The 24,091-nt window shown below is 32.8% G+C and overlaps 3 protein-coding genes across 3 annotated transcripts; all 3 read right to left on the bottom strand.

The window, feature by feature from the left end:
• Positions 1-209: 209 nt before the first annotated feature.
• On the bottom strand, positions 210-8,179 carry LOC123696044 (serine protease persephone). The gene is made up of 11 exons (XM_045642044.1): positions 8,068-8,179; positions 7,750-7,881; positions 7,290-7,368; positions 6,980-7,134; positions 6,446-6,472; positions 6,244-6,335; positions 5,069-5,178; positions 3,869-4,012; positions 3,261-3,376; positions 1,915-2,072; positions 210-1,412 (listed from the first exon to the last, which is right to left on the bottom strand). Exons 2-11 carry the CDS (start codon positions 7,808-7,810, stop codon positions 1,245-1,247), a joined length of 1,110 nt encoding a protein of 369 aa, XP_045498000.1. The 5' UTR covers positions 7,811-7,881; positions 8,068-8,179; the 3' UTR covers positions 210-1,244.
• Positions 8,180-10,792: 2,613 nt separating this feature from the next.
• LOC123696215 lies at positions 10,793-22,164 on the bottom strand. Its single transcript, XM_045642279.1, has 4 exons — positions 20,352-22,164; positions 18,563-18,665; positions 17,800-18,469; positions 10,793-13,403 (listed from the first exon to the last, which is right to left on the bottom strand). Exons 1-4 carry the CDS (start codon positions 22,162-22,164, stop codon positions 11,064-11,066), a joined length of 4,926 nt encoding a protein of 1,641 aa, XP_045498235.1. The 3' UTR covers positions 10,793-11,063.
• Positions 16,377-17,775, bottom strand: LOC123696052. The gene has a single exon (XM_045642056.1). It carries the CDS (start codon positions 17,722-17,724, stop codon positions 16,759-16,761), a length of 966 nt encoding a protein of 321 aa, XP_045498012.1. The 5' UTR covers positions 17,725-17,775; the 3' UTR covers positions 16,377-16,758.
• Positions 22,165-24,091: the final 1,927 nt, after the last annotated feature.

The raw sequence follows: 24,091 nt of genomic DNA, 5'->3' as shown, positions 1-24,091 counted from the left end.
ACAATATTATTTCTGAATTTCAACACATGCCAAAAGATCCTTGTAGCACTATATATTTGACTTTTTTAATAACTCAAAATACTACTATGACTGTTGTCTGTGGTAATCTCGGTATACATGTAAATTTATAGGGATAGTTACAAGAGCAAATGAATAAAAATAAGGAGAAATGAAAATGTAAACGGAAAGATTGGATTAATTAAACACCATTTGTAAAAAAAGTATTTATTAGATAGAGAGCTTTCCAATAATTATTCAATGACTAGCTTTATTAGCTATTATTTGATCTTGGTAATGATTATATATTTTTTTAATATGTATGTACATAGGTATATAATGAATTTATGATTTATCAACAAATTTTAATTACTTACTTTTATTGATTTTTTTCATTAATATAATATTAATATAGTTTGTTTTTTTAAAATAATAACAATTATTCAAAATAATCAAGTACATAGATAACATCTACAAGAACAATGTAGTATCAACTTTAGTCTTGCATATTACATAATTTATAGGCTCTAACAAGACTTATGTGGGAGATGAAAATCCTTTGTTTAAATTATTAAGACATAATTTATGTTTCTCATGAAATTATAAATAGAATTAACATGTTACTATTTTTTAAACAGTTATTTCAAACACGTGCATACTATATAGAAATGCGAATGCATTTCTGTTTCTTAAGGCTTTAAGTGATTTTATAGATCAATTGAACAGATTAATATTCTCGTCATGTCACTTTATTGTATGTTATTCTACAGAGTACAGTTTAACAAATATGACGTGGGTATGCGACTAAAAATGACATTACTACATATTTATTTTGTATTATTTTATATTTTATAATAACAAAATATACAGGTTATGTAACTGATCCATATAATATCTCCACACTAGTATGTCTTATCACCTATGGGAAATCTGTATAATAAATTAATAAAGTCACAATTTTCTACTTGAGCAACATGGAGGGTAGATGCGGGGACAGCTGTATCGTACGAGAGGATGAGAAAGTATCCAACTTTGGATTAAAAACAAAAATTCAAAATATTAAGGCGATTGCCGCTGGGAGACTTTATGACTGTACGCATAAATGAGTATGCAATGAGCATGAGCATGAGATCTCCACACTGCACAGACGAGTAATTTTTTTCAAGAAGTCCGGTTTACACCCTGCGCGGCTATGTCGTGTTTACACACTGCGCAGTGCGGTAGGGTTGCCACACTGTGCAGGTTGCTCAGCGGCGCGGCCACACGACGCCCTCGATCCAGTCGAGGTAGCTGGCGACGCGTGTGTACACGCCGGGCACGGTGGACGCGCAGCCGCGCCCGAACGACGTCACGCCGATCAGCCGGTACTGCCCGTCCGGGCTCGTCAGCGCTTGCAGCGGCCCGCCGGAGTCGCCCTTGCGTCAGGTCAAATAAAAATAAAAACATCTTTTTGTATAAAAATAAAGCTCGGTTACATTAACATAAATTAATATTAGTTAAAAAAAATATTATAGCTATAGTTCTCGTTCCCGCGGACAAAACCTTATGTGTTAATCCAAGTCCTCTATATGTGAGCTAAATTTTATTGTAATCGGGTCAATAGTATTTGCGTGAAAGAGTATCAAACATACATACACGTACATACATCCATCCTCACAAACTTTCGCATCACTATTGGCCTATTAAGAAGAGCTGGAACGTAAACACATTTACACATTGCACATGTAGCACATGTAGTTTTCGAATGCTGAAAGAATTTTTAAAATCTGTCCAGTTGTTTAGTTTAGGAGCCTATTCATTACAATCAAACAAACAAACAAAGTTTTCCTCTTTATAATATAAGTATAGATTAGGTTTTAGACAAAGCGGGCGTTAATAAGCTAGTTTATAATATAACATTAGTAGGATTACGAGTACCTGGCACGTGTCGAAGCGGCCCTGCTCGTCGCCGGCGCATATCTGCGTGCGCGCGATGCCGTCGGGCAGCCGGCGCCACGTGCCGTACAGCGCGCTGCACTTGCTCGTCTCCACCACCGTCACGTTCGCCTTCAGCAGCAGCGCGCTGTTCGTGTCGCCTGCAAATGTATTCGAAAATTATAGTCAAAAAAACGACGTGTGGCACTCGGGGACTGCCGCGGTAAAGCTATTGCATGCTATGCCTTCAAGCCACACCTCCGAGCCCGTCGTAGTGGGGAGCGTGAGGTTTTTTCGTTACGGAATTTCTCGATTCGGTCCCCGCGCTCAAGGCTCGCGATCGAAGCTATGCAATAGCTTAAAAAAATTTTTATGAAAATTTTATGAAATTTTTTAAAATACATAGATTTAAGTATAAACTATAAACTTAGTAAGTCGCTTTGTATGAAAAAAACATGGGGAGGTAACAACTAAAATAGGTTCGTATGAACTTCGTGATATCGTCGTTGTGTATGTTTTTATTCATAATAGATTTTGGCGCTTGGTGGTCTCAAAGTATGAAGGTAAAGGGAATTGAATTAGTGAACAAAAAAAAGTAAGAGTTATTATTTTTTTATTATATTACTGAATATATTAATCACAAATATAATACAATTTATACATAATAAATACAAATATAGATAATAGATAAGCATTATTACTGTGCCGGTTGATAGCAGTCAAGTGAAAGTATCAAAGAATACATATTATTATAAAAATATATTCTAAATTAGTCTAATAGTTAGTAACAAATTAAATCCATACACAAACAAATACCGTTAGCAAACTATTATCCAAGTATTAGTACATCAAATAGGAGAGCGTAAAGTAAGTATCCACCGAACAAAGGGTAAATTATTAAAAATTATTAAGGGTAAAAAAAAGTTACGTTAATGTTTCCGTAATCATTATAATTAACTATTGAAATAGATAATATACAATTATTTTGAAGTAAAATTTGTGTTTGATACCATTTTATTAACATGTATGAAAAAAAAACTTATTTTTCCAAAACTGTATTTTCCTCTAATAAAAAATATTCTTAAAAATGTATATAATTAATTCAAAATTGATATGTAACATACATTTTAGTACACTTACCAAACGTTGGGCGGATAGTTAAATTTAGGTTAATCAGTCTGGTCCAAGAACCTACACCACAATACAAATTTTACACCTTTAAATATTATTAGGAAAAAGAAAAAAAGAAATACATATTAAGCTTTTTCATGACACCTTTATAATATTAGAAAAAAAGAAATATTAAGAAGAATAAGTAGGTATCTATAAGAAATACAAACAAAACGTACGCGAAGTGCTTGTTTTTCCCCAGCCGGTTATAGTCAAAGCAACTTTGGGGTCATCCTCCTGTGTATATAAACAGACTGGATTTAAATTAGACGACAGAGATACGCGTCTATCCAACCTGAAAGAAAATAATAATTAATATTATTGCCTTGATTTAACATTATTTTATAGTTACAAAGAAATTGAGTGGTCACACAATTTATAAGAATAAAAATAAATTGTTTGATTATTTGATACAACATAAATCGGTAGTGGATGTAGTCAGACACAACACGCCACACCCAGTTGAAAATAACACAAGACACACATATAATTTATGAAAAATCATCATCAACCCTTGCTCTGGCTTGATTTTAGTTAAAAAATCATAATTATATAGATAATTTAAATTCACAATATTATAGCACCATTTGAAAGAGCTGCTCAAAAGGATCAATTATCAAATCTTAGAATCAAAATAATAAAAAATTACAAGGCATGTTATCTTTTACGAATAAGAACTCAACTGTAATACCTAAACGATTCTTCTCTTCAGTGCCAATTAAATATAATAAATAAATATAGATACAGATATAATACAACATCGATGACCTATATCATTTTCACTTACCGAAGAAGAGCAATGTCGTTATATTTATTTTTCCTTCCATATTGCGGGTGCACTATTATATTTGATACGTTCACGTCCGTTTCTGGGTTGAACGAGTTCTCTCCAATGTCCACTACGCCCAAACGAGCAATGCTGGGCTTTACGCTGCGAATTTTAATTTGATGTTATTAATCGGAGAGGAGGATGAAACTCGACAAACATGCAATTATTTTTTATTTGTAACTAGCTGCGCTCCGCAGTTTCACCCTCGTGGCTCCGCTCCTGTTGATCATATATGATTAGCGTGTTGATATATATATATTATACATATAGCCTATAAGGCCATTCATATTAAAAAGGTAGGCAATTTTTTCTTGTGTTATTTATAAAAAAGTACTCGACTTATTATATTTTTTAAACCGACGTTTCGAATACTTAACAGCGAGGATGCTCACGGGGAAGCCCGAAGCTGACAAAACCTCGGGATAATAATATAACGAATAAATCGCGTTTAAAATCCGTTAAGTCTTTAATTACATATATTGGTAAATAACGCTACAGGGTCAAGGCACGTATTCATATCTTTGTAAACAATATTAATTGTATATGCAAATGGCTTGTTTGAATAAGGAAATATTATCACAATTCATTTATGACCAATAATATATGAACATAATTTGAAATATTATTATATAAATTATCACGTCATGCATATTACAGCGAACAAAATAGGTGACGTAATCAAGGTGCATTCGTAAAGAACAAAAAACGAGTTTTATATGGACATAAATATACAAATTCATACATTTTTTCGGTAGCGGTCGTTTATTTTTTACGTATTTTAAGACAACTCGAATATACATTCATTACATTCTGGCTTTGACGTGTTACTGCTAGCGCGCAAGAGCATCTTTTGTCTCCGCAACTATTTTATCTCTCCCATCAACTCTATGGGAAGTTGCGTCGCTACGTGCGCGCACTTTCTTACTAGCCCATAGAGTTGATGGGAGAGACAAAATAGTTGCGGAGACAAAAGTTGCTCTTGCGCTCTAGCTCTAATCTGCATAGAAACTAGCCAACTGTGAAAATTCAATCACATAATATCATTTTGTAGCTCTTAGTAACAAAAACATTAAAAACCATAGAGATTGTTCTGTTTAAACTTTCTAAGTGGTGTTAACACGAGTTTCTTTTATATATACAGAAAGATATTATATTTACTCGTCCAAGGTTTCGACGCAGTGAGCAGCTGTGAGAATATACTGGTCGGATATAAGGGATCCACCACACTGGAACTTCAAGCCCTCGGCCGTGTCATAGCCCAGAGCTGCCTGGAATCAGAAAATTTATAATTATTATTCGAAAAATGTATGAAGAGGATGTTAGATAATGTTAAAATTATATTTAATAACATATTATATAGGTATACATATTTTAAACATACAAAATAAATGTTGCATTAAGATGTTGAAATGTATATTAATTGCTAGATATAAACTTATATAATATATATTCAAAGGCTCTTCTATCAATGAGGAAAAATATAAAATACATATTCATGTATAATTATAATAAATAAATCAATGATCTTAACCATCAAGATTGTTATAAACACCAAGTAAAAATATGTACATCATACAGACACAGCCCTAAAGCATGAGCATATAGCAAGTGTTTGTTATTGCTTATACATTTGCGACGAAAACGAAAACGATAAAAATAAAAATAAAATAAAATTACCCATTATTAAAGAAGGGCAGAAGTTCAAAGACCCAATAATTTTAACAAAATTACTATTTATTGTTATGTAATAAATAATAACCATATAAATAAATATGCCCTGACAATCGAAACGCCATACACGCATTTTAAACGTGTAACACAAATATATTGCATGTGCATCCTAAAATCATCCTAGAAATGAATTTATAACCACTCTGGTAATAATTTATGAAACAATGTTTTCAAATCACAATGGCTTGCTCTGTGGGCGTGGGCTTGCTAGTATATAAACATAATCAAATTTAAGAGCAATGACTGTTTTTTTTTTTCATAAACCATACAAAAAATAATTTACCTAGGTACCAAAATTTTTTGAATACCAAATATTATATACAATATACCTTATAATTAGAGTTTATAAATATAAAATTAATTAATATTCCTGTTAATGTTTAATAATAAAAAAAATAACGAAACATACTAAAAAACAAAACAATATAAGATTCTAAAATGTGGTATTTCATTGTTGTTCAATTTGTAAACATTTTAACAAAAAATTGTGTTTATAATGATTTATCGTAACGTAAAGTCGCCAGGGAATTCCTATATTATGTCGCATGACGTTATCATAAGGGATTTATGATTTTAGTAATTTATGAGGAAAATTTTATTACCATGTGAGGGAATTCCCCATTTGATGCTGTTTCACCACCAATTATATGTAATCCCAGTGGTGGTAAACTTGAATCAACAATCTTTTGACACTCTGGAAAAACCAAACAATGCAAGTGTTTATTGACATGTTAATAAATATGTTGCATGCATGATTTATATTATAATCATAACTTATTAATTTTTATATTTATCAATACATACCAATGTCTGAAATCCTGACATTGCCACCTAAAAAAAATTAAATTACATTAATTACTTTTGAATAGTTGGTAGCAGTATTTATTATTTAGTAGTGCCAGTACAGTTTTTTGTTTTAGCTAACAGTATAATTGTACAAAAAAATTCAGGCTGTTTTAATCAACAATTTGTATGTACGTATATATTTTTAGATATTATTTGCATCTAGATTCTAGGTGGAAAGAAAATGATTCACAACTCATTGATAATGCTGACCTATTTCTGTCATGTGTAATTTATTTTTCATATTGGTAAATAAAAACAATAATATGATAACAAATTGAACACAGGCCATGGCCTATATTTTTGACAAAGCAGATGTAACAAATACTTTTTAGTGCGAACTTGACCAACTAGTATATTTTTAAGATAGGACAATATATTATATTATAAAGAATTCATAATAGAATAAGTAGTAAATAACTATTGAAGATAAATTATTTAAAGTTAAATTTCTAAGTCTTCTATTGAAAAAACATAAAAGTAATTATACATTACCAAACTTTTTTTCTGTCAATACGGTTGAAGTCTGTACAGGTTTTGGTGTTGTTTTATGAATTAATGTGTATCTATCACTCGGACAACATACAATTTCGGTAAGACCGCTAAACCCACATCTTTGGAAATTATGGGACTCACGTTCCTGTATTGCCCTGTTCAATCAATAGTATGAAATAATTAAAAGATGTGTTTAATGCTGCAATAATTTGAATATATGCAATATGTTCATCACTATATTATATATTATAATGCGTAATAAGCTTGTTGATATATTTTAAGATGATAATAAAATGAATATCACACTGACCTTATAGCCTCGAAACATTCAGTAACTAGTTTGCAAACACCTACAGTTACTTCGTTATTAGGTCTACACCGGTCACCAACTAAAAAGGAAAAGTGAAAAAGAATAGTCTTAAAAATATTAGAAAGTACCTATAAAATTCAGTAATTTATTCTTTTATCAGATAACAAACTGTCTGTCCCAGCTGTGCCTATTTGTAATTTTATTTTATCTTAATTTTAAAGATTAAAAGTATGTCACATTCATGTCCTGGTCCTCAAGAAATTCGAAGGGAGGTATCCCTTCGAATTTGGTTCAGCCTTTCTGAACACGTCTTATAAATTATAAACAGGACAATGACAATTTTAAAAACTAAAAAAATTGTGGACAATTTGTCAATTTCAAATAAGTAAATAAATGCTTTAGACTTAACTTAAATTTAGGTACGCATTAGCAGTTTATCAATATAAAACATTTAACTTACCATCGCCAGCAACCACAACTATTAAAAACATAAATAATAAACTCAATACGTGATGCATCATTTAACTTTTTACTTCGCTAAATATTTGAATATCAACTTCATAACGAATCACATTAACTGTTAGGGGTTTTCCTACAATGAAACAAAAATAGATTGGTTATCAATTTATACTACCAAAACCGGTCTCATGGATGGATGTCTTTACATCAATGTAGGTAAGCTTTTCATATAATTTAATAGGTATTATTTCTTTGACATCTAGGCACTAGCCTAGCATTACTAATGCTTTAGAGTTTAGAGTAGAAAAATTACACTCACTATGATTTTATATGTTACACTGTTTTATTTTAACAAATTAAATATTAAAAGAATGACAACAGTCGTGTTTTAAACTTTGGAGCCAAAATCCGAATGCTGAGTGTTGACAAACTTAGAGCCTAAAAGGCCCTACTCACGGTTCAACACAACCCACAATCTGCTGACACAATTTGTTGAAGTCGCGATTGAGCGTTCTCTACTCACGATTCATCCAACCCTCAATCTGCTGATACAATTTCATTCCGCGATTGCTTGCCACAACGTGTGCACGTCACGTTGATGCCTGGCCTGATGCTAAACCTCAACGCAATAATACGCATTATTAATGGATATACTAATTTATGAAATATAAGATAATTATCTTTGTAAAGCTTGTATTTTTTCCAATTTTATTGATAGATTTCAAGGGCTATAAAGTATAAACGGCTATAAAATATAAACATCTTCCTCAAATATGTAAAAATGTCTTTCCCGCGTTTATCTCAAAACCGCCATTTTGCGATTACTGCGCAGCGCGATTGAGCCGAGATTGGAGCAATCACAATACTCACGATTCAACACGCACACAATCTGCTGAGACAATTTGTCGGGTTGCTTCCGCGCCGATCCAATACACAACATGTTGGGTTACGCCCCCAACGTGCCCTCAACTATACTATTCACGACACAATCTGTCAGCTCACTGCAGATTGTGTCAGCAGATTGTTACTGAAATTGAATCGTGAGTAGGCTACTTAAGAGCAATTAACCTATAGAGTACTTGTATCGAGCGTATACAATTTACATATATTTGTTTCTCTCTATCTAAAGAAAACGTCGTATGAAAGAATGAGACAGCTATAGACAACAAGCTACGTTTCAACATAGTCATGGCACCATTTTTACTATAGGTACGTATTTAGATAGATAGAAGGTGATAGTGATGGGATGTGCTTCAATCGATAAAATCGTGAATGTATTTTGCATTTACGGTTTCGTGAAATAATAAATAATAAAAAAACAAAACTTATAATTAATTTCAGTTGAATACATTATTTGTTTAATCCTACGTATATAATAAATGCGAAATTATGTGAGAAGGGATGTTACTCTTTCACTGCGGAACCGATTACAATGAAATTTTGTACATACACACATAGGTTAGGTTTTATCCCGGAAATCCCACGTGAACGGGAACTGTGCAGGATTTTCTTTAAAAACGCGGGCGGAAAGTTAGTACATTATAAAAGAAATTTTAAAACTTGAAATGTAATTTAAAATAAAGAAGGAAATGATGATAAAGTTAAAGGAGTGAGGAGAAAGGCACAGTCAGCATGAAGGAATCATGCAGCATTTAAACAAGTTAATAAAAGAACAGTCTTAATGAAAACATTTTCCTAACGTCCTACTCATAAATCGAAAGTTTGTGAGGATGGATGTTTGTTACTCTTTCACGCGAATACTACTAAACCGATTACAATGAAATTTGGAAAAATTACTTTTGATCCCGTAAATCCAACAGGAATGGGAACTATGCGGGTTTTTCTTTGAAAACGCATGTATATTAAGTATGTATTTCAATAGTAGTTTCTCATCTATGAGAACTGTCATTTAATCAACCGTTTAATTTTCACATAGTTACACATTTAAAGTAGGTAACTTATGTGTAAAAAATTTCAAAATAAAAATTCACTCTCTTTAATCAAATGTATTTATTATCTACAGGAACAAAAAAAAAACGTAAGCGTAAGATTGCACAATTCTTCTAGAGTATCCATCTTGATAACACGTAGGCTCGAAATGCAGTGAACACAATATTGCAAATTGTGGCGGCGTCCAATCAACTCATGTCTCACGTTTTATACCCATTTTTTATTTAGCTCTGGAAATCTAAAACAAAATGAATTTATTAATAATCTGAAAGAGAAATTAATAAACAACAAACGAAAACTAAAACACATAGTGCAAATAAAACAACCACGTGGTATGTTTTATTTTCCTGCGGTAAAAAATTTACATCTATTATTTGCAACAACAACTACATATAAATCTGATTTATGAAACAAAATAAATAAATCAACGTTAATATGAAATAGATTTTTTGTCATAAATCGATAATATACGCTAGATGTGTTACAACACTACGGTGGTAAACAAAATGCCAAACGTGATATTATTGTGACGTTTTTTAAAAATTATTTCATTATTTTATATTCCACAACCCCATAAAGTGGGTAAATGTTACAGTTACAACATAAAATTACAAAAAAGCGCTTGATAAAACCTTCAAATAGGTTTAAAACATAAATATTTATCAATTTGCTGAAAATCACTTACCGATGGAAAGATATTTTTACATTGTTTTTATCCAAAACTCCCATTCGACTAGTGATAGCCGGTTGCTAAACATACAATAGTTATTTTAGCACACTGACAAATAAAAAGAAACACTGTACACTTTATATTTTCTAAATATTTCGTTAAAAACACTTGACGCACTGAGCCCACCAGCTGGTTGGAAAACAAACTGACTGCCGGCGCGCTACGTTTGAAGACAGTGCAGATACTCTATTGCTATCTCAATCTGGCTTATGCTGTTATTGACTAAGAGTAAGTAGATTAGAAAATATGTATTTTGTTCTGTCTTAATATAAGAACTCTATAGGTTAATTGCTCTTAGCTTAGAGCATTAAACCAACTTGACAAACGACCACAGGTGACAGGTCACTATTTTTTTTTTTTTTTTCGTTTATCATGGCAACAAGACTAAACTATTTGCCAGTGTCAAGTTTTAAAAGGTAGGGAAACATAAATTTTTACAATTATTACAGAAAATTCACGCACGCGCATAATCAGAGAAGTAGCAATATACAATCTAAAATACTAATCTAGATATATTAAATAACACTAATCTATTAAATAAAAATTATAATTAAATCAAAAACTAAACAATTCTATTTTAAAAATAAACATACTGCATTCTTACCGAAATAAAAAGATAAAAAAATGAAAAATATTTACAACTTTATATTATTTCGAGTGATAAATTTGGCAATAACTTCAAAATATTTGGCAGGATTGAGCAAGAGACAATTAATAGAAATAGGAAAGGGTACACCAAGTGATTCAAGAGATAAATACAAAGAGGAATGGTCGTACAGTGGGCAAGCAAAAAATATGTGATTCAGGTTGCCCACATCTAGAGTACACTCACACATTTCATTATCTAATACGCCAATTTTAGTAAGATGTTGAGGAGTACAAACATGTCCAAGTCGCATACGAATGATTATACTTGTTGCTAATTTACTTCCTTTGGTTTTATTAAACCAAGGCTTCATTGGAATCCGTGGTTGAAGAGAATAGAAACGTTTTCCCTTTTGCATTCCGCTACTTTCCCAAAGTTTAGTCCAGGTATCATGGAGGTAAACTTTAGGAAGGTTACCAAGATCGTGGCAATAATTGATATATGGAAACATATCACCACTATCTATGGCATCTTTTGCTAAGGCGTCTGCCTTTTCATTGCCTTTTATACCGGTGTGACTGGGTATCCATGCAAAAACTATTGTTAAATTTTTATTTTTACAAAGTGTTAATTTGTTTCTAATTTCAAAAATGAAAGGGTAAAATGGCTTATTATGAAATGGATATTTTTCAAGACTTTGTAAAGAACTTTTAGAATCAGTAAAAATAACAGTTCGTGCTAACTTCGCTAATAATATATATTCAATTGCTTTCAAAATGCCCAAACATTCACCAGTAAATACTGATGCTTGAGGTGGTAATTTTATTTTTTGAATAATTTTGTATTGTGTATGGTATATGCCTATTCCAGTGCACCCAGACAAAGACGTCTTAGATGCATCAGTAAAAATGAGGTTCCAATCTTTCCATTCCTTATTTACTTTTGTATTATAATTAAGGTTTGCTAGAGGATCATTCTTGATGATTCCTATATCGTACTTAATGTCTGGATATGTTAACAAATTATCATAACTGTGACTAAACAATGATAAGCGTGGAGATCGATGTATACGTGTTGTAATGGATGTGACTCTACGGAAACTTTCGATCAGACATGGAACTTTTTTAGAGCGCCAATACGTAGATGTTAATATATATTCATTCAAGTCCTTCAATTTATGAAATAAGGGATGGTTGGAAAATTGCAGCGCTCGGAAAAGAAATCTATCGGATAAAAACTGTCGTCTTAGATGAAGCGGAGCGTCACAACACTCAACTTGAAGTGCGTTATTGGGACTAGATTTCATAGCTCCAACAACTATTCGAATGGCCTTCGCTTGAATCTTATCAAGTTTTCTAAAGGCACTAACGTTACCACCTTCCAACAAAAACATTCCGTAATCTAGACTGCTTCTTATTAGAGCATTGTAAATTAGTTTGAGACAAAAAGGGTGTGCACCCCACCACACGCCAGATAAGCACCTTATTATATTTAAAATACGCTCACATTTAGCCGATACAAAATCAATGTGAGGTATTCCTGTTAAATTACTATCTAATGTTATTCCTAAAAATTTTGCTTCATTTTTTATGGGAAAAATACTACCATTATAGCTTACATCTAATTGAGGCAAAGACCTTTTTCGAGAAAAAACTACAACAGAGCTTTTTTCTACTGACAAGTCAAGACCATTATCTTTAAGCCACATACTAAGTTTGTTTAGATTGTTATTTAAACAATTGCATGCTTCTTCTAAGCTATTATTTACACTATACATAACAATATCATCGGCATATTGCAGAATTTTTACAGTATCATTCAGTGACTTTTCCAAATCATAAGTATAAATGTTATACAGCAGAGGACTAAGTACAGAACCTTGCGGAAGTCCTTTGTGAATCTTACGTGAAATGTTTTCTGATTCATTTAAATTTAAACATATAGTTCTGTCCACTAATGAGTTTATTATGAAATTGATTAGTATACAAGGAACATTTAATTTAAAAAGTTTTTGATTGAGGATAGATATAATTACATTATCATAGGCAGATGAAATATCAAGAAAAGTAGCTACTAAGTACTTGTTGTTCGAGAAGGCTAAACGTATGTCTGTTGTGAGAATGCCTATGCTGTCTATTGTACTTTTTGCTTTTCTAAAACCAAACTGACTGTTTGATAGGCAATCGTGATGCTCGATGTGCCACTCTAAACGATTTTTCACCAAATGTTCTGCTACCTTTAATAAAACGCATGACAAAGCTACCGGTCTATAGGATGAGAGCTCGTCAGCTGGTTTATTTGGTTTGAGTATAGGTATAATTTCTTGTGTCTTCCACTCGGATGGAATATTTCCGTTAATCATTATATTATTTATTATGTCAAGATAGTATTTTTTTTTTTTTTTTTTTTTTATTTATTTATTTATTTATTTTTTAATTTACATTGATGCAATCATAAACTCATTCGAGTTTTTCTGTGCACCATAAGCCCACAAACCGCTACATAAATGTTTTAATACTTATTATTAGTTCTTAATCCTAATGAGGGTACTTAGAAATTTTTTAGTGACGAGCGACATCGGTAATCTTGCTGGCCGTGTAAACATACAGTATGCTCCTTTCGTGAATCTATAATTTTGTATTATTTGTATTTATATTTAGATAAAATTAGTTATAAGTTCTTAATATTTTAGAGTTATTAGAAGGTTTTTTTTATAATAGTTTATTTATATTTACTAAAAAGTATTGCTTTAGTTTGAATTTTAGATTTTTGTGAGTTATTGAATCTCTTAAAGATATAGGTAGTTTGTTGATGAGACAGGGTACCATATAATTTAACGTTCTCTTCCCGTGAAGGTTTCTAAAAGATGGAAGTTTTAGCGTAGCGTTTGTGACGCTACGAGTTATTATATTATTATGAGGCGTTTTTTTAATTTTATTTATGTCAATATTAAAGAATTCCTCTTTTAAAAGTGTTAGATTAATTTTTTCATGTATCGGTATGATTTTACACAGTTCAAATAATTTACGATAGTCATTTTTATATTTAGCCTTAATGTTATATGGAACGATCGTTTTTAGTAGTCTTAATTGGAGTGTGTATATTTTGTCAAGATTGGTCTTACAAGTCCGTCCGTAGCTAGACAATCCATATGAGATAATTGATTCGGCTAGTGATTTGTAAAGCAATAATAAAGTTTTGTAGGGAATTTTGTGTTTAATTATCGAAAATTTAGCCAGGATACACCTCAATCTATCACACACTCCGTTAATATGTTCTTGCCAGTTCAGTCTGCTATCAATAGTAACACCCAAGTATGTTTGATAATCTACAATATCTATAGCGTTACAGTTACAATGTGGTGAGTTATTAAAATTCTGATTTCCGTGCAAGCATTGGTGTTCGTGAGCTATTAGTCTGGGTATATGGGAGCTTCTGTTCTGACTAGAGCTTATGTACATTAATTTTGTCTTATTCTCGTTAACAACTAGACCTGCGTCATGTGACCATCGTAACAATGAGTTAAAATCCTCTTGTAACTTCTCGAGTGCTTCGCTTACGTTGTTACCAGCAGCAACAAGACAAGTGTCGTCGGCAAATTGATAAGTCTCACTGTGTTTAATGACATTTGTAAGGCTATTTACGTACGTCAGATAGTGCAATGGACCGATGACCGAGCCCTGCGCAGTGCCCTCCGTAGCAATAACTATGTCACTAGTCGCATTACAGACTCTAACAGTGTATCTTCTATCGTTGAGGTAGTCCGAACACCAGTCCAATAGGTTGCCTCTAATACCGCTGTCATGCAGGCACTCTAATAGTCTCTCGTGACAAAGCGTATCAAACGCCTTACTATAGTCTATAAATACTGCTAGTACATGTTTTTTGTTATTTAAATGTGAATGGACGCTATCGGTAAACGCTGATAGAAGTTGTGTTGTGTTCTTGTTTGGCCTAAATCCATATTGATGGTTGGTTAAAATTTTATTGTTTTCATAGAATTCATATATATGTTTGGCAATATATTTTTCAATAATCTTATCAATAGTAGGCAATATTGTTATCGGTCTATAGTTGGTATAATCTGTTTTTGATCCCTTTTTATAAATCGGTCGGACAATGCCGGTTTTAAGCACTGATGGGTAGGTACAGGTTTTTATACATAAATTAATTAAATTTGTGATGACTGTTTGAATTCTTGTACATATTTTTTTTAAGTCACAGGCTCTAATACCATCTACCCCTGGGGCTTTATTATTGTCTAAGCTCATGATTATATTTTTGACTGCATCAGGCTTCGCGGGTTTTAGTCGCATAGTGACCTGGGCCGAAGTTTTATATTGTGATTTATTAAGTAATGGCATTGAGCAGTTAGGAGTAATATTTTTTGTGCTATTTTTAAAAAATTGTGCAAAGTTGTTTGCGATCTGTTTATAAGACACGTTAGTTTTTTGAAATGCATTATTAATAGTATCATCAATCGACCTCTTAATTCTACCAGTGATTCGATTTAATATTTGCCATAATTGTCTACTATTATTCCCGTTTGCAATTATTTCTGATTTGTAATAATTATTTTTAGTTCTATTAATTAATTTATTAGCGTAATTTCTCGATTTGTTATAATTTTGCTTTAATATTAGGTTATTAGGATCTTTTATCCATTTTATAAATAATGTATCTCTATTCTTGCAAGCATTCGTAATTTGCTTGTTTATCCAATTATTATTGCGATGTGTTGATCGGTTTTTTATTTTAATTGTGTATTCAGATTTTTTATAACACTCCCGAAATTTTGAATTAATAAAGTTATATAATGTTTCTGGACAGTTAGTATCATACGATTCCTCCCATTGAATTTGCTCGAGATAGTTAAGAAGTTTTGTATTATTAATACAAATCTTTTCTTTGGGAACATCCTGTGTTCGTGTACCAATGCAAGCGAGTATCACCGCGCGATGATCGGCCAGTGTAGTACCGAGTGCCGCCGTGAATAAGTCTTGTGAGCGGGATCGTGCAAATATATGATCTATACAAGATTTACTTAGTTTGTCATTATTTAGTTCTAGTCTAGTGTGTACAGTGATCCCGCATACAAGGCCCATTTCATATAACATGTTGTTGTATTTATGCTTTACAGGATTTTCACTCTTAAGGTCTATGTTAGTATCGCCTAGTAGATATAATTCAGTGGTGTTAGGGAATTTTTTAAGTGTAAATTTCAATTCATCAATAAATAAAATTTTACTTAAGTTAGGCGGGCGGTATACCGCGCAAATGTTGGCAGTGTAGTTAGTGTTTGTGGTTATAGAACAAAAGATGCTTTCAAAGTATTTTGTTTTTGCATTTATAATATTACACTTAAGATTGTTATTGACATATAATATTATACCACCGCCTTTTCTATAGTTACGAAGAGCTTTATACATTCGGTAACCGCTTATTTCATATAATACACTATTATTTTCTGATACATTAGCCTCTGTTAGAATTACAATATCAATGCATTTGTTTGATTTACTTAAAATTTGTTCAAGTGCGGTGAAGTTTTTTATGATCGATCGTATATTAATATGTATACATAATAAGTTGAGGTGGCTGTGAGGAATACAATTTAAAAAGTTATTGACATTACTACAATCATTGATTTCGATTATATCATTACACAAATTAGCCATTTTTATAGACAAAGAATAAATTTAAATTAATAATATAAGAGCAGAGACATGAAGTTTCTTACTTAATTATTCCTTGTTGTTAGTCAATGCATGTATATCTTTAATGGACCGTAGAGTAATAATTTTATCATTGTCTCCTTTGCGTGCTTTGATTAGTCCCCTTTTAAACCACACATATTTGTAGTTGAGATTATTTTTCAACTCCTGTTTGGCATTCCAGAACAATTGCTTATGATGCTTTGTCATGGCTTCGCGTACATAGACAGCGTTGTTGTTAGTTTTTTCGTTCGGAATTACTGCTGCAACTATTAACTTTGTATTTCTAGCTGCTGTCATCCATTTTTCCTTCACTTCTTCGTCAATCAGTTCAATTAGTATATTTGCTGTTTGCTCCTTCCGCCCCTGTAGTCTCCGTGCACTTTTGATGTCCTGTTTAGCCTGGTTAAGTTTATTTGCGATATTTTCAGTAATTAATTGAATGTCTTCCTTTGTTTGGTTTGGTATATTTGATATTTCGATGTATTTTCCTAGCTTCTCCTGTTCCGCCTCCTGTATCCGTTGTTCCAGGGCGCCGACACGTGTTTCAAGGTTGTTATTTTTATTTATAAGTTCTGTGTTCTTCCTCTCGAGAGCTTTAATTGTTTTTTTGAAGCCCTCGATGCATTCCATAGCCTCATCGAGTTTTGCGCTATGAAATTGCAAGGATTCGTGTAGCTGCGCCATTTCGTTTTTGATCGCTCTTTCTACGTCTTTTGAGATGTTACTTAGTAATTTTTTTGCGTCGATTTGAACCGGTGCATCACTTTCGTCATCGTCCTCTTCAGGCGTAATAATTGAAGTGCGTCTTGGGAGTTCTTGCTGGCATTCGTGACACGTCCACTCCAGATTGGGGGCCGCTTTTAGGGCAGTAATCTGTTTATTTGTTAGCCCCGCGCACTTTGGATTTAGATGCACAATCCGTTCACACTTGCAGCATTCTAGTCCCGGAGAAGATTTTGATAGGTTCCTTTTGCAGGAGTCACACTTAGACATTTTTTATTTTTATTACTGGGGGTAGATGTACTAGGCGTGCGTTATTAACGGTAGCCGGTTGCAGACAATTATTATTTGTAATGCAGTATCTCCGAGGTTTTTTAAGAAAGAATAAGGTATACCATCCAGGCCGGGGGTGGAATCCTTTACATTTGACAGTACTCCTTTCAACTCATATAGGGAAAAAAAGGAATCAATGCGAAAGTAGTTGTGATCAAATGAAACAGAAGTCACGGGTAATATATTATTCTCTGGAACTGTATTGGGAGCTATATTTTGCATAAAATCATGAGCCAATGACTCTGGAAATCTATATGGTTGCTCAGCAAATGCTGACCTGAAGCGTTTTAAATTTTTCCACACTTGAGAGGGACAAGTATTCGGTGAAATGGATGTGCAAAAAGATTTCCACCCTTCTTGTTTTTTTCTCTTGAGTAGTGATCGTGTTGTCTTTATTGTAGCAATCAGATTATTGTAATTCTCCGTGGACATATTCTCAGCATATCTCTTTTCTTCCAGTTTTCGTTTCTTAATCGCTTCTGTACAATCCTTATCCCACCAAGGTGGAGAAGACATGAGCGTGTTTGAGGTCGATTTAACGGGGAATAGCTCCTCAGCAACTTGCAAAATCGTTTTTGCCAACGCTTCCGAGCATTTTATTCCATTAGTGATATTTACATCAGGAAGTTTCCTTACTTCATTTTCAATTGTATTTTTATATTTGTCCCAATCTACATTTTGCTGTCTATATTTGAAACGTGAACTTTGTTTATAATTTTGATTATTTTTGAACGGCAAAGTAATTAAAATAGGAAAATGGTCACTACCAAACGTATACGGTAAGGGACTCCAAGATGAACATGAAGCTACATCCGATGTACAAATTGTTAGATCTACTGCACTCAAGTTCTCATTCACATGAGTGCGTCGTGTCGGCTCCCCTGAATTTATTACACATAAATTGTTATTGTCGATCAGCTCTAGTAATTGTACTCCATTTGAATTCGATATACTACATCCCCAAGATTGGTGATGGCAATTAAAATCACCTAAGATTATATAGGGTTCTTCAAGTGTGGAAAAAATATGTTGTATATCATGCTTAATTAAATTCGAAAACTGAGGAATATAAATGGAAACAATGGAAATTGTATTATTATAGGTCTACCAGAATCTGATGGCATATTTATATTTAAGAAATAAAAGATTTTCATGTGGCAACTTATTTGACAACTATCAAATTGGTTGTCAAATTATTTGTCTTTTTTGCAGTTGATAAATAATTTTTAGGATTTTGTCTAAAAAATCTTCGAAAATGTCGAAAAAGCCGCTGTGATCACAAGCAAGAGGTGTTGTTTATAATGTGTATAGAAAAATATTTGATGAAGAAGGGTCAAACACATCACAATTTTCAATTTAGAAGATTTTATTGGTAAATTGGACTTACCTGCTTTGATACTTTTAATTAAAAAATATTATATGTAGGTAACTATAATATTGTTTGTTGATTGGAATATAATTTTATGAAAACTTATTACAGGAGTTTCCAATACGGCTATTCGTCAAGTCCAAGCTGTCCAAGTCAATTTTATAATGTGTGTATCTGTTAATACTTACGAAAATAAACATAGTTTTATTTTACTTTTATTTTATTTTATAAAAAAATTATAAGCAGTCTAGTTTTCTATCGATATAACATCGATATTTTCACATGGCATAATGATAATGAACATACAAATATAGGTATGTGTAAATAATAATATGTATTACCTGTGTAAAAGTAATATGTATATTATACATGTAAGTATGTACCTACATAATATTAAGTGGATATCTCATTATTAAGTACAGTATTGTCCACTTATGTAATGTGACTAATGATATTGAGAACAAACTAAAAAATAAGCGGTATCAAGATCGTTCAGTCCATTTTCCCTAGGGTTGCACACTCAAAATTTTGATTTCCCTAATTGCCATCAGATTCTGGTTTACCTATAAGTCTTATTCCGACAATATTGAAACTTTTATCGGTATGTTGGAAAAGTTGTAATTTTTTGAAAGTAAGAGTATTTTTAACTAAAATTGCAACACCGCCGTATCCGTCAGTTCTATCATCCCTAGAGATGGGTTAATACCGATATTTATCAGTATTAGCTAATATGAATATATTAGTCTAGTAATATTATAATATCTTAACTAATATTTGAGATTAGTGATATTTAAACTTAGACCTAATAATACGTATCGCACTGTATTAGATTAGGGGTCAGTTCTGTTTATTGTATCATCATCTTAGTATAATATAATATTGCTAGGTGGATGGATTATGAATATCAAATTATTTATGCAGTTTATGCTGTTACTAATAATACAAAATGAATAGATCGTGTCGTGGTGTGGGATCGGAATACTTAATTAAAATTAAAAAATATCTCAAAAAAATCACTTTTTATTCGTGTTTAAAAACATCAATTTTTTAACTTTTTCTGATGATAGCCGAGTACGTCGGTCGGAAATCAGCTCTCCAGATTTAGAAAAAATCCTTTCACAAGGCACTGAAGTCGCCAGTACACAACAGTGCTTTTTGAATAATTTGCTGAGGTTGGGATACAAAAAAGAATATTTACGCCACCAATCATTCGGGCTAGCGTTTCTGGGTAACATTTTATCATTTAAATATCTTTGAACCTCAGCAATCGCAATGGCCAACGGTGATTCCAGAGTATGGACATCCTGCACGTCAATATCTGCCCAAATATCAATAAAATTGTACGGCTTGCTAGCATTTTCGGAACTGGCATCCGATATTGTAGCTGGTGCAGTTGGCAATACCGTTGGTGTTGAAGGTGACACTGTAGCCCATTCTTTATTTATTTCAAAGACAACCATTTCAGTCACCTTCTTCTTAGCTGCTTCGGCTGCTGGTTTGTCCAAAAAAAATGCTATTTTAAATCTTGGGTCGAGGAATGTAGCTACGCTGAAAGTGCCGCTCTTTTCTATATTAGTCAATCTTGTCTTTATACCTTTTAATATTCTAGTACACACATCTTTACAACTGGAATGTAACGTTGCATCATTAGAAATTTTATCGGAATAAACCTTTAGTAACAATCTATTGAAAATTATGACAAGACTGCCTGTTAGGTACTTTTCTCCACTAATTTGTACCGTAACCTGTTCTAATGGTTTTAAAACAGTGCATAAATCTTGGCACAGTTTCCATTCATCGGCAGTTATATTTTCAAGACAAGCACTGCTTGAGGAGTCCAAAATTGCCAGTGTACTTGTTACTGCTTCTTTCAGTAATAACGCTCTCTCCAACATATAAAAGGTGGAGTTCCACCTAGTTGCGACATCTATTATCATTTTTTTTGGTTGGGTCACGTTATTGTTCAACTGATATTTTAATAGCTTTTCTACAGCTGTGTTACTCCGCCTGAAGTGACTCACGATGGCTCTTAGCTTAACTAAAAAATTTTCAACCTCCGGTATATTTAGGCTATTTTTGGCTATTAGATTGATGGTGTGAGCAAAGCAACCGAAATTTTTTAACTGAAGCTCTTTAATACAATTTTGGACGTTGGAAGCATTGTCAGATACAACTAGTTTAATTTTGTTCGTTAAATTCCAATCATGTATTATCTCATTCAACTCTCTACTCAAATTAACTGCATTATGCGGCCCTGTCAAAATACGACATTGTAAAAGAGCCGTTTCTAAATTAAAATCATTATTGATGTAATGCGCCGTCGCTGCTAGATAGCCCTCTTGTGCCCGCGATGTCCAGCAATCTATTGTGAGGCATGCAGAATCAACATTACTCAGATTTTCTTTAACTTCATTTACACAGCTGTAATATTCTGCATCTAATAAGGTTTTAGATATGTGCTTTCGACTCGGCAGTTGGTAGGCGGGATTTAGTTTTGCCACAAACTTCCTAAAAGAATTATCCTCAACTATGGAAAAAGGAAGAAAACTTTTAGAAAATAGGTCCATTAGCGCGTCGTCTATTTCCTTTCTTTGTTTTGCAGATAACTTTTTCGTACTACTGAACATTTTTATAGTTGATTGTATTGCATTAGCTGGTCGAGGATCTGACGGCGTTTGTGTGCTTGGCACACTTACAAATTCAACAGAGTGTGAAGGCGCCGAAGGCGTCATGTCATCTGTGGATGTACTGGCTTGAGGAACGTAAGCGCCATCGTTTGATTCAATCTCTGTAGAAGGAGTAGAAGTTGGCAGCCTAACTTCTTGTTCTGGTCTTGTATTTTTATTTGTCGTAATTGTTATCAAATGTTTAGTTTTTAAATGTTTATTTAAATTAGATACTGTTGCCTTAAAACTTATTTTCGAAAGGCAAACAGTACATTTTGCAGTCTTATTTTCTTCAGAATCAACTATGAAGTAATTCCATACTCCACTTACCCGAGCGCGCTTCATGTTTCTTTTAAGTATTGTTTAAATTACCTAATGACTAAGAATAGGTATGACTAATTTATATTATATTAATATAAAATATTTAAAATACACTGATACTTATTTCTGCTAAGAGTAGCAAACACTCACGTCACAATAGTAAGGTACTAAACTAACTAATTCTCAGAACGTTGCTTGGTTGCTATAATCGTAACAAAATGGGATCAAGTATTGAACCCTTTACTATTTAAAAGTGTTTAGAACTTAAGAATAAAAATAAAGCATAATCTTATTGTAATATTTTTGAACTAAACTGGAGAGGTACTTAACGAGTTATTTTAAGTACCTACGTCTACGAGTTTAAAACTCCGCATTCTCATTCATTTACATCCGTCCATTCATCTTGTTAAAATATCAATTAATATCAGTAGTAAAATTGAAGAATTTATTGCTATAATACATATATATATGCTCAATGTTTATTTTATAATAATACTAGCTGATGCCCGCGGCTTTGCCCGCGTTGATGTCGAAAAACTCGACAAATCACTACATAGTATAAAACAAAGTCGCTTTCTCTGTCCCTATGTCCCTTTGAACGCTTAAATCTTTGAAACTACGCAACGGATTTTGATGCGGTTTTTTTTAATAGATAGAGTGATTCAAGAGGAAGGTTTATATGTATAATAACATCCATCAAATAGTGGAGAAATACTGTTATTTTTGAGGTTTCTAATGTGATGTCGTAAAAAATTCCATTTTTTCCGCTTACATTGCAAACGCAGGCTGAACCCTACGAGTTTTATCAAAATAATGTACTAAGTATTATACACATTGAAAAGGTCTACAGAAAAGTCCGCGGTGGTATATGTCTATCTCTTATGGATAACCCACAATAACTTTTTTTTGTCATTTACTTTTTACGACAAATAATGGCTAATTTTCGAAGCGATTTTAACCAATACAGCATTAATCCTTAACCAATTAAATACCTTGAATACATTGTTCATTTAATAAGATCTATATGGCCCTTTACACCGTACGATTTAAGTGAATATTTTCGAAGATATTACAGATTTAAAAATTGCGGGACGTAGCGTTTGCGGCGGTACCGGCCGCGGCCGGCCGCCCGGCTATACATATATTTTATACCCGTGCGAAGCCGGAGCGGGCCGCTATGTTTTTATATACAACGCGAACGTTCACAGTTTTTCTGTAGTGTATTTAGTATCAGCATTGCACCCGTGCGAAGCCGGGGCGGGTCGCTAGTTATATATATGTACCAAAAATCCTTCCTCGAGAACTCCTCTATCCATGGATGAAAACAGCATGTGATGATATTTGCAATTAATAAATGTTTTAAAATCAACTAGAGCACAAAACATTTTTATACCATAATAATAAGTATGTGTGGATTACTCTGTGAAATTAATATTAAAAATCGCCACCATCATGTCTGTTTTTCTCTCCCGGAGACATTCTATCCGTCTCATTCGTATGTAGGTTCTTACTTCTTGTACGTAACGTATACGAAAGAGATGGATGTACCCATACAATAAGTTCGTTTGTTGCTACTCGGCATTCGAGTGAATCCGATCATAGGACACAGATTAGATATTACTAATATTATATAATATAATGTTCGGAGTATATTTGTTCTGTGGATATTATTAGTGTCCGCTAGAAGTGATACCTGACTAATATATAGTTATCTGTGGTGATACCTAGTGTTCTGTGAGCTATCCGATCCGTGCCGAGTGAAATGAATCCCAGATTAAGTGAATATTAAATATTAGCATACGAGAGTTCGTCGGATTACTAATACGTGAATCCATAGAATATTACTAATCTCCTAACTAATACCAATATATTAGTTACAACACTAATCATCCCTCAAACAAATGTAACCGGGAATACGAAAATTTAAATATGATTTTAACCAAGTCTCGTT

The sequence above is a fragment of the Colias croceus genome, chromosome 12, assembly GCF_905220415.1.
Source record: "Colias croceus chromosome 12, ilColCroc2.1".
NCBI classification, from domain to species: Eukaryota; Metazoa; Arthropoda; class Insecta; order Lepidoptera; family Pieridae; genus Colias; species Colias croceus.
This window is presented reverse-complemented; position numbering and strand designations above follow the sequence as displayed.